Raw genomic sequence first — 16247 nt, 5'->3', positions numbered from 1 at the left:
AGATGTGATGGGATGTCTGTAGCATTGTGATATTGTTCTGTAGTATTTTCACTTTGACCTGTTTTTCTCAAGTCCTGTATTGCGAAGCGTCTTCATTTGCATTCCTGCAGAATTCAGGCCTTGTTTGATTGCTCTTGCCTGCATCATGAGCACTGCACATGCAATTGCCTTCTCATGGAGGGATATTGAGTTGCTTAATGCCTTTTACATTTTGAATAATGGATTTTGTGCAGTGTGTGATTTGATTTGTTCTTTAACCTGTTTCCATTATTTTTGTTAAATGCTCTCTTACCCACTTAGGGTTTTTTCTTGTTATATGGGGGGGGGGGATATTTTTACTTCATTATATAGATATTTGTTTTGTTTCTATGAAGATTCTAATTCTCCCAATGGATAGAATGGGTTTGTTATACATGTTTAGCTGTTAAGCAATGATGTCATTTGATTTCTTCTGTTTGTTTGAGTTTTGTTTTTCTTCCAAGAACGTTTTGTAGCTATTGTAGCCATACTGGACATCTGTTGTATTTTAATGTGAGTCTAAAGCACTTAAAAAGGTTGCTTTTTCCGTCTCTCATTTTTTTTTTCTTTTTACTGGCACTTTGTATTTTTTAGAATACAATATTTTTTGTTGTAATGCTAATCTCATCTTATTAGTGGCTCCACCACCCCAAACACTCAAATTTTGGTTTTGAATCAACATTTGTAAACTATGCATTTAAACGTTTGCTGCACAGAGATTTTGTAATAAATTTTAAGACTTTCCGGCATAAATGAAATGTATTTTATGATTGCTTTATTGATTATTATAAGAATATTTTCTCTTTGAAGAGATTCTTACTACAAAAAGTCAAAAAGCTCTATTTTAGTAAAAATGGCACTTTTTATGAATAGGGCATAAACTGGCGTAATTTTTTGAGCAAGCAAATCACTCAAATGGATAGTTCACACAAAAATTAATTACCCTCATGATGTTCCAAACCTGTAAGACGTTTGTTCATCTTCGGAACAATTTGAAGAAATTGTTAGTCATTATTTTTGTTTTCTTTGCGCACAAATTTTTTTTATCATAACACTATGCTTGAACTGCTGATATCACATGGACTATTTTAACAATGTCCTTGCTATCTTTCTGGGCCTTGAACGTCTCAGTTGCATAGCTGTCTATACAGGGTCAGAGAGCTCTTGGATTTCATCAAAAATATCTTAATTTGTGTTCTGAAGATGAACAAAGGTCTTGTGGGTTTGGAACGACATGAGGGTTAGTAATTAATGACATAATTTACATTTTTGGGGTGAACTATTCCTTTAAAGAGAACTATTAAGAATGTTCAAATATTATATAATATGAAAAGTAATTCATATTCAATTAATCTATATTAGATATTTTACCAACATATTAAATTTAGCTATTCCACATTTGCCCGCAACCTGATTATCACATCCCCAACACATCATTCCATTTTGTAAATTTGTACACATTGAGTTAACTATATTCCTAACCATTCCAGTATACATACATATTTGTATATATCAATTTCTCTTTATAATTTATATGATATATGTTTGCCATTGAATACAAATCGACACTTGGCAAACTATCCCCTGCCGAGTGAAAAATAATTATTTGCAACCATGTTACCCATTATGGTATTTTATTTTAGTTTTGTCACAAGAGCGCCACAATAAAAATTACATATCAAGTTTTTAACCCATATTCAGACATTTCTCACATTCTGATGAGAAGTTTTTGGAAACTTACAATAGAAAATTTACAATCTTTCTTATGCATCATATCTTCAATAATATCTTTGATATTTTAAATCTGCTTTTAAGGTTAATAGGTTAATGTTTTTGTACCCTATTCTTAGAAAGTGCCAATGTTTCAGACACATCAGATTTTTTCATCCTCTTAAATGTCGACGTCATAACTGCATTGCATTTAGAACAATATTTTGTATTTTGTGGAAAAAAAGGGATGATGTAATAAAAAGTGTGAATAGTTCTACTGTCATGGTACAATATTGGCACCAAATGTTTTCAATATTTTTGTGCAAATGTATTTTCAGATTGTCTCGCTCTCAAATGTTTACAAATTATGTTCATTGGCATACATGTTGTACTAATCTGTGGATGTTGGAAGGGAAGGAAGATTTCTATAAAAAACAAATGTGTAACTCATTTGGCTTGTGTGTCTTCATCAAATACAGCTGCGGAAAGCTGACCTCATTTATGTAGCGATTGTGTTAACGTTAGCAGGTCTGACACCTGCGTAAACCAGAAAAAAAAAAAAAATTTTTTTAACCCAGGCCAAGAGAAATACGCTGACACAGCAAGCTCCTACAATCAGGATCGTCCACCTGAGTCCTGAGGTCACTGGTTTAGAGGAACGGTCAGACCTGAGGCCGTACAACACAATACAAGGAAACTTTTCCAGGAAGACGGTAGGATGTCCTTTTTTGACCTTTTAATCTCCGAACCACAATTGTGTTATAAGCACTTCAGCTCTGGCAGAGAATTAATTGGCTACTGATCTGTGAATAAGTCCGGTCATCACCAGTAGGGTTTGAGTGAGCCCAGTCCAATTCAGTTACTCTCAAATAAAACATTGTAGGGCTTTTACATATTCAAAAAATACTGTATTTGTATGGCATTATTTTGAATGAAATACCATATGAATACCAATGAATGCACTGATATTCAAGGGCTGATTAGACAGTGTGCTTCGAATAATAAACACTAAACCAACTTTTTTTTTTTTGAAAAGTTATTGTATTGCACATATCCAGTGACATTACTGCCATCGAGAATGATTCAATTGTGACATTTGATCATTTAATTCATCAAAAATATTTTTATACAAAAATAAACATTATAATATATTTTTTAGCTCTGTCGATTGTCAATGATTTGCATGATCATCCAAGAATATGTCCCTGAGTCAACACCACCATTGTCCCTTTGCTCCTGTCATATTTTCATCCATCTTCTCCACTGTTACGGATCGATGGATGCTTTCTACTCTGACGTGTCCCATGAGTTCGGCACGGCAGCAGAGCAGGTCTTGATCCCATTTTCCTCAAGTCTTTCGGTAGGGGAGTTACTAGGGAAAGCTGTATGAAAAAAAAAAAAAAAAAAATGAATATATGCTCTAAAGTGACCTCTGCGTTTTGCAAATTCATGATGATAAACGTTATTTCATAAGCCAAACAGTTTAAGCTAACCAGATGAGACTACATTTATTCAAGTATGTAGAAGAGTATGGCTTTAGCAATGGTAAGGGTCATAGGTTTGATTCCCAGTGAACACACACATATATACTGTGAACTCAATGTAAGTTGCTTTGAATAAAAGCAGAAGCAGTTTGATCCTGATTATGGGCAACAACGTGAATTCAGAGAGTCAATACACCTTCTGTGAAGTTTTTGTGATTTTGCTGTACGAAGAACAGCAGAATGAAGAAAGCGAATCCCAGGCAGCCGAAGATCATTCCGCACAACAGGAAACTGAAGCTACCTTGATTGTGCATCACCTGAGGGAAGAAAGAGACTCAACAGTTAAAAGAATAGCTCAACTGGTAGACCATGACGGCACTAGCAATGCAAAGGTCATGGGTTCAATTCCCAGGAGCCAAGATGTAAATATTTAAGCCAGACTTACCGAACCCACGATCACCTGGAGTAACATCTCACCCATCCCTGCGCTGGTCACCATAACTGTTGTGGCACAACCTGAAGAGCAAACAAAACACAATCAACTACATTTTTTCTTCTTTTATATCTAGGCAATAAGCTTAAAAATAAAATAAAAAATTAAAACTGGTATTGTTTTCTCAATTTTGTTGCAGCAACATTCAAACTGCCATTGAAAACTGATGACAACTGAACTCAAGTTAAAAAACAGTAAGATAAAAATGTGAACCTGAACCACAAAACCAGTCTTAAGTGTAAATTTTCAGATTTGAATTGGAATTTTGAATTGATTATACAACATCTGAAATCTGTATAAATAAGCTTTCCATTGATGTATGGTTTATTAGCATTAGATAATATTTGCCCAAGTTACAACTATTTGAAAATCTAGGATCTGAGGGTGCAAAAAAAAATCTAAATACTCAGAAAATCGCCTTTGAAGTTGTCCAGATTAAGTTCTTAGCAATGCATATTACTGAAATTAGGTTTTAATACATTTACAGTAGGACATTAACAAAATATATATTTATGGAACATGATCTTTACTTAATGCTAACTTAGAGCTTCAAGATTGGGTAAACAAATCAAATTGTGATTTTTATGATTAAATAACAATTGTCCTTTCAAAATGCAAACATTTTTCCTCCAAAGCAGTGATTGTAGGTCTGCACAGTTTATATATATATATATATATATATATATATATATATATTATATATATATATATATATATATATATATATTTCACTGTAGAACAAAAAGTAAAAAACAAATCGAACACACTGTTGATGTCTCAATCAAAAAACTGAGTGGCACTTTTAGTCAGGACTTTTCAAATTGTCCAGGATAAAAATGGATTTACATATCTGTTATGTTACAGCTGAAATCAATCTGATAAATTCCCGCCCAGACCAGCTCTAATGATAGAGATATTTTTAATGATAATAAAACATTTTTATGAAACTGCTCTACCCTAACAGCCCCCATATCTGCGGCATACAGAGGGCACTCAGTAATTAGTCATTTATTTTGAAATAATTCCTCTCAAAGGGTTTGACCTCTGGGTTTAAAAAGGATCGTCTCTGCCATTAAGACACAAGACCTGTGAGGCCAAACCTTCCCAGAAAGTCGAAGGCCAATGGCGGAAAGAATTAAACAGGCGGCTCCTGTTGCCTTCGGCTCAGCAGTAAACCTTGAATAAATACTGAACTTTGAAGCCACCAATGGCTACTGTCAAATAAATGAAAGCCGTGGACAAAAAGGTGATTTAACAATGCTGGAGACAGCAGCGGTCCATCTGTCACAATACCTTTGTACTCCAGGACGTCTTCGGTGAATGCAAGCGTGCAGGGGAAGATACTGCTTATAAATAGGCCGAGACAGCAGGTGCCGATGAAGAGGAACACACTGCTGTTGGAGAAGATCAGCAGCAGAAGTAGTGTGACTATCACACCCACCTACGAGAGAACAGAATGGTGAGGATTTGCATTTGGACACGCACAGTCAACAAAGGCTTTGTTATTTGAGGTGAACAACCCCTGCTTTGTCTGCGCGAGAAACGGAAATTAAGAGGCCCGCTGTCATAAAATTTTGGCGCAAATAAAAGCGTGAAAATAGAAATGAGCCTTAGTCACACCAGATAAACAAATGTCCCGTCTGGCGAATGGACAGGGCAGAGCAGGATGCAGGACAAGGATGTTTGTTCCTGTCCAAAGTTTCCCTTGGTGCATTGTGGGTGACACACCTTTTTTGATGGTGTAAACCTCTTTATAGTCCATCTGACTCAACAGCAGTCTGTTAGGAGAGCGTTTGTAATGGACTGGCAAATGATGCTTTTCTAAGCTCCACCCCACTTGGTTGTTTGAATAGAGGGTGTTTTGGAACATTTTCAACTAAATAGGCAAAACTTTTTGGCCGCACGTTTACACAAGTTACACAATATTTTACCATGAACTTTTGTTTATTTCTGTCAATTTTCACAATTACATGTGGCCAAAAGCCATCTAAAAACAGTCTGAACAGGTTGGGAGAACAGCTAAGATCAGCAAACCCAACTAACTAAATAATAAAAAAGTAGACAAAAAGGGTATCCGAAACCTAAAACAAAAATTTGAGATTAAGAAAGAAAATAAAGACATTTGTAAATTTTTAAGAAATTAAGAAATTTGAAATTTGAGATTAAAGAAAGAAAATAAAGACATTTGTAAATTTTTAAATAAAAATCTGAACCTGGACCACAAAACTAGTCTAAGTGTAAATTTTCCGATTTGAATTGGAATTTTGAATTGATTGTGCAACATCTGAAATCTGAATAAATAAGCTTTCCATTGATGTATGGTTTATTAGCATTAGATAATATTTGCCCAAGTTACAACTATTTGAAAATCTAGGATCTGAGGGTGCAAAAAAAAATCTAAATACTCAGAAAATCGCCTTTGAAGTTGTCCAGATTAAGTTCTTAGCAATGCATATTACTGAAATTAGGTTTTAATACATTTACAGTAGGACATTAACAAAATATATGGAACATGACCTTTTAATTAATATCTTAATGATTTTTGGCATAAAAGAAAAATAGATAATTTTGACCCATACAATGTTTTTTTGCTATTGCTAAAAATATACCCCAGCGACTTAAGACTGGTTTTGTGTTCCAGGGTCACATACTTACTAACTATAATATATAACTAGCAGGTTTTATTCCTCCATAACTGAATACTTTAGTTACTGATACCTAGTTATATTATATTATATTATATTATATTATATTATATTATATTATATTATATTATATTATATTATATTATATTATATTATATTATATTTCAGTTAAAATTCTCCTAATGATGGCAAAGTTAAATTTTCAGAAGCATGTTGAAGACTGTTTTCTTCTGCTTAATATTTTTGGTAGAAATCATGATATACTTTGTTTATATATATATATATATATATATATATATATATATATATATATATATATATATATATATATATATATATATATATATATATATACTCAGCCAGCATATATATACTCTCTGGTTACTTTTTTTTAAATAATTTCCACAAAACTGACTTTAAAAGCAAACCACAGACACTGACCTGACTAACGATGAGCAAGTGTACAGGTTTAAATCGATAAGACAGAGGAATGGCGGAGAGTCGGCCGACAGTGATCGCCGCCCAGAAGATACACGTCAAGTATCCAGCGGTCTTGTGAGGTAGATTCATAGGGGGCTCCACTGCGTAGGTGTACACAAAGCCTGTGTACGAGCCCTGAGGTACATGAGATTAAATAATACATGAGTTCAAGTTATTAAGCAAATACTCTTCAATTACAGAGCTGAAGCGGCTGTGAAGTGCTAATCCTGCTTACCACTATACCGTCAGAAAAGAAGAGCACCAGACCCCCGAGGATATGGATCCCAAAGAAAGACAACGGAAAGCTGTGCACGTTACCAAGGAGACAGCAGCCGAACAAGTCTACGTGGCCTGAGGAGAAGGGGGAAGATAACAGAAACCTTCTTTCTGGCTTTTGTGTGCATCTGACGGCACGTTATTTCTGACATGTGCTTCAACACTAACTGTGAACGTGGTCTGATCCCACATGGTAATTATTTCATCAATGTCAGTGGTACAGAAGTGCTGGCGGGTTGGGATCTTACTTCTGGAAGTCTCTTTCTCATGTCCAGTGTCTTCTGAAAGATGTGTGGTTCCCCAGGTTTTCATCGCCAGCACATCTCCATCTATTAAACGCCGACTGGTGTCCGATCCGCACGGGAACAGCCGCTCCCGATACATCAGGATTAATATGCCGATAGGTACAGGAAGCTTCATGCAGAAAAGACAAGAGTTTTGCATAAAAAGTTTGAAAAGCATTTTTAAAGAGACTGTTCACCCAAAAATTTAAATTCTGTCATTAATTACTCGTCCTCAATGTCGTTCCAGAACTGTAAAACCTTTGTTCTTCTTCAGAATACAAATTAAGATGAAAGTTTTGATGAAATCCAAGAGCTTTCTGACCCTGTGTAGACAGCTGTATTATTCAAGTCCCAGAAATGTAGTAAGAACATCGATAAAATAGTTAATGCATCTCATAGCTTCATAACATGGGGAAGTCGTGGCCTAATGGTTAGAGAGTTGGACTCCCAATCGAAGGGTTGTGAGTTCTAGTCTCAGGCCGGACGGAATTGTAGGTGGGGGGGAGTGCATGAACAGCTCTCTCCACCTTCAATACCACGACTTAGGTGCCCTTGAGCAAAGCATCGAACCCCCAACTGCTCCCCGGGCGCCGCAGCATAAATGGCTGCCCACTGCTCCAGGTGTGTGCTCACAGTATGTGTTCACTGCTCTGTGTGTGTGCATTCGGATGGGTTAAATGCAGAGCACAAATTCTGAGTATGGGTCACCATACTTGGCTGAATGTCACTTCACTTCACTTTAACATTACGGTTGAAGCACTGATGTCACATGGACTATTTTAACAATGTCCTTACTAACTTTCTTGAGCTTGAGCTTTTCAGTTGTGTTGCTGCTATTCAGGGTCAGAAAGCTCACGGATTTCATCAAAAAATAACTTCATTTGTGTTCAGAAGATGAATGAAGGTCTTATGGGTTTGGAACGACAGGAGGGTGAGAAAATGACAGAATTTCCATATTTGGGTGAACTATACCTTTAAAACTCTAAAGAAGACTTGATGGAAACTATATAACCTCAGACAGTGCAGGTTTGATTACAAACACACAAATTATTAATGAAAAGGTATCCTTTTATTATTTCACAGACAAAATGCTGCACATTTTGGTAAAATTGAAAACAAACCCGAAATCAAATGAAATTAGAGACAACCAATGCATTTAAATCACTAGCCAAACAAAGATACAGCATGAGCAGTTTTTGATTTAAATTAGATTTTATCATTTCGTAATTAGAAGCGAAAACAGAATGGTCTGACTTTAGCTTTGTAAAACTATTCGCTTGTTAAGTCTGACGTCACGTAGCAGCGCTTCCGTGTCAAAACGCTCTATCAGTTACCATGAGAAAACAACAAAAGCTGCTAATATAAACTAACAATGTGAGAGAATACTAGCGGAAAAGTTATAATCTTAACCTTTAACTCCATACCGAAGTCCCAGATAGCCAGACAATGAAAATCTAAATATATATATATATATATATAAAAAAAGCATTTGGGACGCTGTGAGCGCGGAGACTGTAGTGTATATTGTAAGTTTGAAATGTTTAGCTTAAATTATTAATATGAATAAACAGTGCTCATAAATGGCTGCTGAGGTCGAAGCGAGTTGAGGCTTGGACCTGGAAACAGCGCTTCTTACGTCATCACTTAACAACCGAATACTACATAAAACATCCGAACTAAACAGAATAGCAGATGGGCTGAATGAAAGTGCAGATAGCGCTTATGGAACAGCAGCAATATAACATTCCCACTGTAACTGTGTACTTATACGCATTATATTGTTTTTTCCTTTGCTACATTGATCAGGTGTTAGGTGTGTATCAGTTACACTAACACTGTTTCTCTACTTTATTATAGCCAGTGTGTGAACAGAACTGTTAGATGAAGTACAGTTGCCAAGGACACAATCAGCGATTCATTTCTTTTATTCAAATACCCTCCCAGCTGCCCTTCCTTCGACATTAGAGCTGACAGACTCCAAACATCAACTAGTCCAGCATGTGTTCTGATGGCACGCCACTCTTGTAAAACTAGATACAAAAGAAAAGCTCTTACATTGGTGATAGCCATGATCCAGAAGGCGTAGGAAACGTTGGTCACCACGTCTCCGTCGGTGTGGAGGTGCACGCTGGACACGTTGTGCACTGGTCTGCCTGCGAGCTTGTTCCTCAGATGTGTTAATGATGTTGAGTTGGTGCTGCTGTTCCCAATCACACAGCTGGTCTCAGACAGGAAGGGGTCAGCGATGAGGGGACTCACTAAAGCACCGAGACCCACAAAGAAGTGAAGGGCCTAGAAGAGATCAGAGACAACCCAGAAGAGAAGGAGAATCAGCAATGATGTTCAGATTCTTACGAAGCAAAAGTTTTTAGAGCAACTTTATAAAACACAGTTCTGATTGGATGTTTGTTCAAAACTGAAACTATCTTTAGGAAGAAATCACAGGTGCATTATGATACTAACTAAATTACTAAATGAATTATATTCCTAACCATTGTCAAAGATTTTTTTTTTTTCAGTTTTAATTTTAATTTTAGCACTTTTTTTAAATTATGTTATTTTTATTAGTTGTTTTATTATTGTATCTTTTCTATTGTACAGTTTAGGTTTACTTTTTTTTTCTTTGACTATTTTCGTTTTCACTTATTTCTAGTTAAAACTTAAACTTATTAAGTTATTATTAAAGATACTAAAATACTCTTAAAGCAACAACTAAAACTTGTTTTAGTTAACAGTAATAGCCCTGGAGTTATCATATTGATTTTTTTTTTAACAGAATGCACCACTCAGGACATGTAGTGTAGTGATTTCATGAACCTCATGCTGCCATATTGTCATATTTAATATGATTTATACAGAATCCATGTGTGAAAGGAGATCGATTATGTTTGATTACACTGTAAATCTGTAACTCATACAAGTATCTTGCAGGTTTTTCTAATCATTGGTTTCTATGATATGATTGTAATGTAACAGGAGAAATTTCATCTTTCACAACACTGAAATCAAACTATTTAACTGACGGAGCAACTATAAGCTGTCTATGACATATAAATAACAAATATGAACTTCCTCCTTAAGAAACTGGTCGAGCAACATCACACTCTCAATTATGTTGTTGCTCTGAATAGGACTGCAAGACTGGCGTGGTTTGCTTAAATATTTCTTACTGTTAAACATTTTTAACCCTTTTGTATCCGAAGGGTGTATCTGCTTTTTACTTGGAACTGGTTTTTAAAATGGTAGAGAAATCGATAGGGTGGCACTAAAATTGTTCCTGGCCAAAAATATAGCTTTTTTGTTTTTGAAGATTTGCAGTTTAAGTACTAAGACGTTTTCCATTCTGTACGTGTGAGGGATGAATGCTGATGAGAAAAACACATCAGCTCAAAGGAACTTACATTTAACCCACCATATATATCATCTCCTTAAATATAATGTAAATTGCTCAATTTAACAACCACAATACTTCACCTCAAAGTTTAATTCCTGAGAAGACCCCTTGGGTGAGATTCTCTCCTCCCCAAAATATGACTACAAACTGGCAATGATGAGCTCAAGACTAAAATCTGTTTAAAGTCATCATGAATTGCCATATAATGAGATTTACTCAATGAGCATTTCGGAGTGAAAAATATTCAATACGAACAAGCATTGTGGCATAGCATTGTACATGGTAATATATATACAAACTACATAATATTAACTTTAAGTTATGACACTTAAAATATTACAGAGGATTTCCATTTCAAATAAACACTGCTTTTTAAATTCTACTCATCAAAGAATACTTAAAGATGACTGGATTGATGCTCAAAATTGGGCTTTTTTAAATTATATTTTAAATATATTGTATAAAATATAAATATATTTTTATTGTCTTTTTCATCGAATAAATGCAGCCTGGGTGAGCATTAAAGACATCCATCCTTAAGCTTTGAACGGTAGCATATAGATTTCATAAGAATTCCTTTTGTGTTCTAGAGAAAAGTCGAACGGGTTTTGAAGGTGGGTAGATGACAACAGAACCTTTTGTTTAAAGAAAATGATTTGTATACATTGCATGTAAAGGCTTCATGCATGTAAATGGCATATTTCTGCCACAGCCTTTCAGACAAACACTGTTAAAATGCAAGGTAAAGATACCTTTTTTTTTTTTTTTTTTGGAAGTTCCTAAGTAGATACTGACCTGCAGGAAAACTGTGGAGTCTTTCTGGTAGATCTTGACCAGTTGCAGGTTAGAGATGGTGTCAATGATGCCCATGGCAAGACCAGATACCGCCAAGGCAAAGGCCAACAGGAGCAATTTATGGCATAGTGGGATGATGGCAAAAACCACAGAGATGGTGAGGCTGGACACAGTCAGCGCTGACAAAGAATGCACAAGCCTAAGAGAAACAAATGAGATATTTTGAGTCAAAAATTAACATAGCAACAAAATTGACTTTTGAAATAAAGTTGATCTGTTGCAGGATTTTATTTCCAGACATCTCTGACTTTTATTTTCACCTTGGCCCATTTAATTTCTGTTTACATGCCTTATCAAATACTGCTATTACTGATAACAGGTGATACCAGTGAATGTGACACTTGCTTTATACCAGTTTTCTACCAGTCACGTGCATGCTGTCCCGCTTAAGTTAGTCATGTTTAAGTGCTTTCTTGTCAGAGAGAGTAGCAAGCAAGGAGGATACCAGGTTCTGTTTCTTGAGGAAGTCTTATTATTAAGCTGAAACGTAATGAAGACATTCAACTAATAACATCCAATGGATTTTGAATCAAATGAAGCATCTCATTTGTTGAAAAACATTACTCGCCCTATTGCATTTTATACCATGCTATTGTCATCTTGCGAACAATTCTGACATTTCAGTCACTTAAATGCTGTTTTTACTGAGTAAAACGCATAGAAAATGTATCAAATGATTATTTATATACATAAATATTCAAGACTGTAATGGCAAGAAAAAGCAGAGTGGGTGTTGTAGAAAAACTACAAGTTTCTCTGTCATAAAGAAGCCATTCAGGTCCAATTTCCGTCTAGGAAACTTGTATTTATGATAATTCTGATAGCACATGAACGCAGCATAAAGTTGCATGCCACAAACTATAAAATCAATAGAGCAGAACAGACAGAGGTAAAGACATATAATGTTATGTGGTTAAACATAGTCAGGACTGTAAAACGGAGATAAAGATCTTTTACAAGAGAACCATACACAGATCCACAGAGATAAACAAAGTAATGTGATTATCTGTATGTGGAAAACAAAAAGAAAGGGACTAGTGTAACACTGAGAGAACAAGTTTCCAAATAAGAGCAATTAAAAGAGACCTGAGGGTAAAACACGACTGAAGCACGAGAAAAAAGCCACGCTGGCTTTAATATCTGCATTTTACTTGTTTTTCAGTCAATAATTCCATAGAAGAGTCTTAGAACTGTGAGGTGACCTAAAAAACAAATACTATAAAGAGTAATTATCAGCAGTTATTTGCTTACAGCCATAAAAAATCATCCGCACTTCCTTGAATGTTGCTTTTAAAGGAGCAGATGTTGTTCCTAACCTTTTTGGACCCATTTATTTTTATATATATTGGAAAATGTCTTTATCATATCTTTATCTGTCAGGGAAAACAACAGTAGGGCAGTGTATGTTTTCATGGCTCGCATCCCAGATAACTGAGACAGCACGACTTTAATGAGCACATGACCAATCCTGGGATTTCCAAAGAAAGGCCACGGATGGGTTAGAAACCGGTCAGTCCTAAAGAAATCAAATAATCGGTGCAGGATGCATTTAAAATGCTTTATCTCATATCTATTGTGAGGAAGTGTAAGATACATGGCTGAAACAAAGGTTACAAAATCTTTTCTGTTACAGGTATAGATTATAATGTTTGAAGCATATTTCTTTTGATTCGTGTAGGAATCCAGATTACTCGAAAAAGCAATATTGTTTTTAATATCAGCCACCATACAGTTCATTATTATATCAGTAATGATCAGTATAGTAGTATATATATCATAACTCCTTTAAGAAAAGCCAGAAACTTTGGAGTTATGATTGATGATCAGCTAACTTTCTCAGACCACGTTGCTAAATCTGTCCGATCCTGCAGATTTGCTTTATTCAACATCAAGAAGATCAGGCCCTTCTGCATATCTCCTTGTTCAAGCTCTTCTGTCCAGGTTGGACTATTGCAATGCTCTCTTGGCAGGTCTTCCAGCCAGTTCTATCAAACCTTTACAATTAATCCAGAACGTGGCAGCAAGATTAATATTTTATGAGCCGAAAAGAATGCAAGTCACAACTCTGTTTATCAATTTGCACTGGATACCAATAGCTGCTCACATTAAATTCAAGGCATTGATGTTTGCCTACAAATCCACCACTGGCTCTGTTCCCCTTTACCTAAATTCACTACTTCAGACTTATGTGCCCTCTAGAAGCTTGCATTCTCCAGTTGAACTTTGCATTATTGTGCCAACTCAAAGAGGCACAAAATCACTTTCGCAGTCTTTTAAATTAAATGTTCCCTCCTGGGGGAATGACCTGCCAATTTGAGCACAATTAACAAAAGCAAAAAGGCCTCTAACAGCTTGCTCTTTTCCTTTTCTTTTAATTCAGTCTGTTTCCTTTTCATTTATTATATAATACAAAAAAATAACTTGCTATGTGTAGGCCTACTGCATTAAAGGATAAGTTCAGCCAAAAATTAAGGCATAAATTACTCAGCCTGAAGTCATTCTAGGTGTATATGACTAGGTGTATAGGTGTCTTCTTTAAGATGAATTCATTTGGAGTTATTTAAAAAATTTATGCAACTTAGTGGGTGTTGCACTTCATCGGTTCATGAGAAGTTTAATAAAAAGCTCATCTATAAAAAATGGCTAAAATATATATACGTCATTACCATGGAACTGCTTGAGTTTTACAACTGTGAGCGCAAGCTAGATTAAAGTGATCATTACACTTTTAACATGGATAATTTTTTGTCAAAAATGCACTAGTTAGCTACAGAAAGCCTTTGTTCACCCCCGAAGCTGTGTGAGGCACTTTTTTTTAATGGATGCGCTTTTTATTCAACTTTTTATGAACTGATGCAGTGCAACACCTGCTGAGTGGCATCAAACAGCTTGAAAGATCACAGACATTTTTTTTTTTTTTTTTAATAACTCTGACTGGATTCGTATGAAATAAGAAAGTCATACACTTAGGATGACATCAGGGTGTGTCACTTCTGGGCTAATTTTCACTTTTGGGTGAACTCACCCTTTAAATACAACTAATACAATTTGAAAACAATTAATTATACAATTAACAAAAGCAAAAAAGGCCTCTAACATTAGCTTTGTTATTTTATTTCTTTTAACTGTTTTCTATTTATTATATAATAAAAAAAAACTTGCTATGTGTACTGCATTAAGATAACTGAGACTTGTTATAGTACTTGAGTATCATTGCTCTTTTGCTGATTTGTTTTTAATTGCTTCCATTGTGCTCATTTGTAAGTCGCTTTGGATAAATGTATAGGCCTGCCTATAGACAGACAGATAGACAGATAGACAGACAGATATACAGACAGACCGACAGACAGACAGACAGATGACAGACAGACAGACAGACAGACAGACAGACAGACAGATGACAGACAGACAGACAGACAGATGACAGACAGACAGACAGATAGATAGATAGATAGATAGATAGATAGATAGATAGATAGATAGATAGATAGATAGATAGATAGATAGATAGATAATCTTTGAAAGCCATCGTTTTAAGGTCGGGGATATAAACTGGGATGTTTTAAATTGAATTTTTTTATGTATTAATTTCAACATGTCATACTCCTGAAACAGTCAAAAATAAATAAATTGATACATAATTTACAACAGATATTTTCAAAACACTCACGTTTTACTGAAGAATCCTCCAATGGTGCTTCCAATGAAGAGGAAAAACTGTTGGGAGAAGAAGACCAGAGTGATCTCCTGGAGCGTGGACTGTGTTTGACATCTCAGGTCCAGGATGGTCGGACCCAGGAAAGCGACACATAGTCCAAAACTAAAGAACACGCTCCAATATGTGAGAGTATGCTGCCAGTTACTGCGGAATAACGCGCAGATCCGTTCATTAAACAGTTGCTTCATGCTGGAGAAAGTTTCTCAGGTGTTTCTTGAAGCATTTACGGCAGTGGAATTCATCCTGAGCGTGAGAGGAGACCTGCCTAAAGCGATAGTGGCGTGTTCAGAGTCACCAGAGCGATTCTTATCCGATTCCCGAGTGAGTCATTTTGAATGATTCACTGATCCGACCCGTTTGTGGAGAAACGCTGGTAAAGGTGTTTTAATCATGTTTTGCATCAAGTAGGCTATGTTACTGATGTTTTTTTGTGTGTTTTTTGAAAAGTCAAAGAAACTCAACTCATTAGGAAATTATAATCTTGTGTCCATTAGACATATATTTAAACATACTGAAAGTCGTCATCAACGCAAAATATGACATATATAGGTATACAGTTAAATAACAATTATACCAACCATACGACGACTAACATTTAATTTAGGCTAATATTTAATTGCCATTAATGCAACACAATTGGATGAACGAACTAATTCATTAAAGTGGAGCGATTCGCTAATATTATTTAACCTTCCAACATTTTGAGAAGGAGATAAGTGCCACGGGTTTTTATCAAACCTGGTCCTGACCAAAAATAACACTATCGACTCATGACTCAAACGAACCGGTTCAAGAAATGAATCATTTAAAAGATTCAAACAGATCCGGGCGACAGGTGTGTTTCACATTTCTCAACTGTTTGGTCGTCATCAAAGTCAACATTGATGTGA

General features: G+C 35.6%; 1 protein-coding gene across 1 annotated transcript; it reads right to left on the bottom strand.

Moving 5' to 3' along the window:
• Window positions 1-315: 315 nt before the first annotated feature.
• On the bottom strand, window positions 316-15664 carry LOC113110850 (major facilitator superfamily domain-containing protein 4A-like). The gene is made up of 10 exons (XM_026275080.1): window positions 15310-15664; window positions 11580-11778; window positions 9446-9682; window positions 7355-7520; window positions 7066-7181; window positions 6792-6965; window positions 4999-5146; window positions 3658-3728; window positions 3409-3529; window positions 316-3110 (listed from the first exon to the last, which is right to left on the bottom strand). Exons 1-10 carry the CDS (start codon window positions 15543-15545, stop codon window positions 3016-3018), a joined length of 1563 nt encoding a protein of 520 aa, XP_026130865.1. The 5' UTR covers window positions 15546-15664; the 3' UTR covers window positions 316-3015.
• Between the last annotated feature and the right edge of the window lie 583 nt (window positions 15665-16247).

This window comes from Carassius auratus, chromosome 11 (genome assembly GCF_003368295.1).
Source record: "Carassius auratus strain Wakin chromosome 11, ASM336829v1, whole genome shotgun sequence".
Taxonomy (NCBI): Eukaryota; Metazoa; Chordata; class Actinopteri; order Cypriniformes; family Cyprinidae; genus Carassius; species Carassius auratus.
This window is presented reverse-complemented; position numbering and strand designations above follow the sequence as displayed.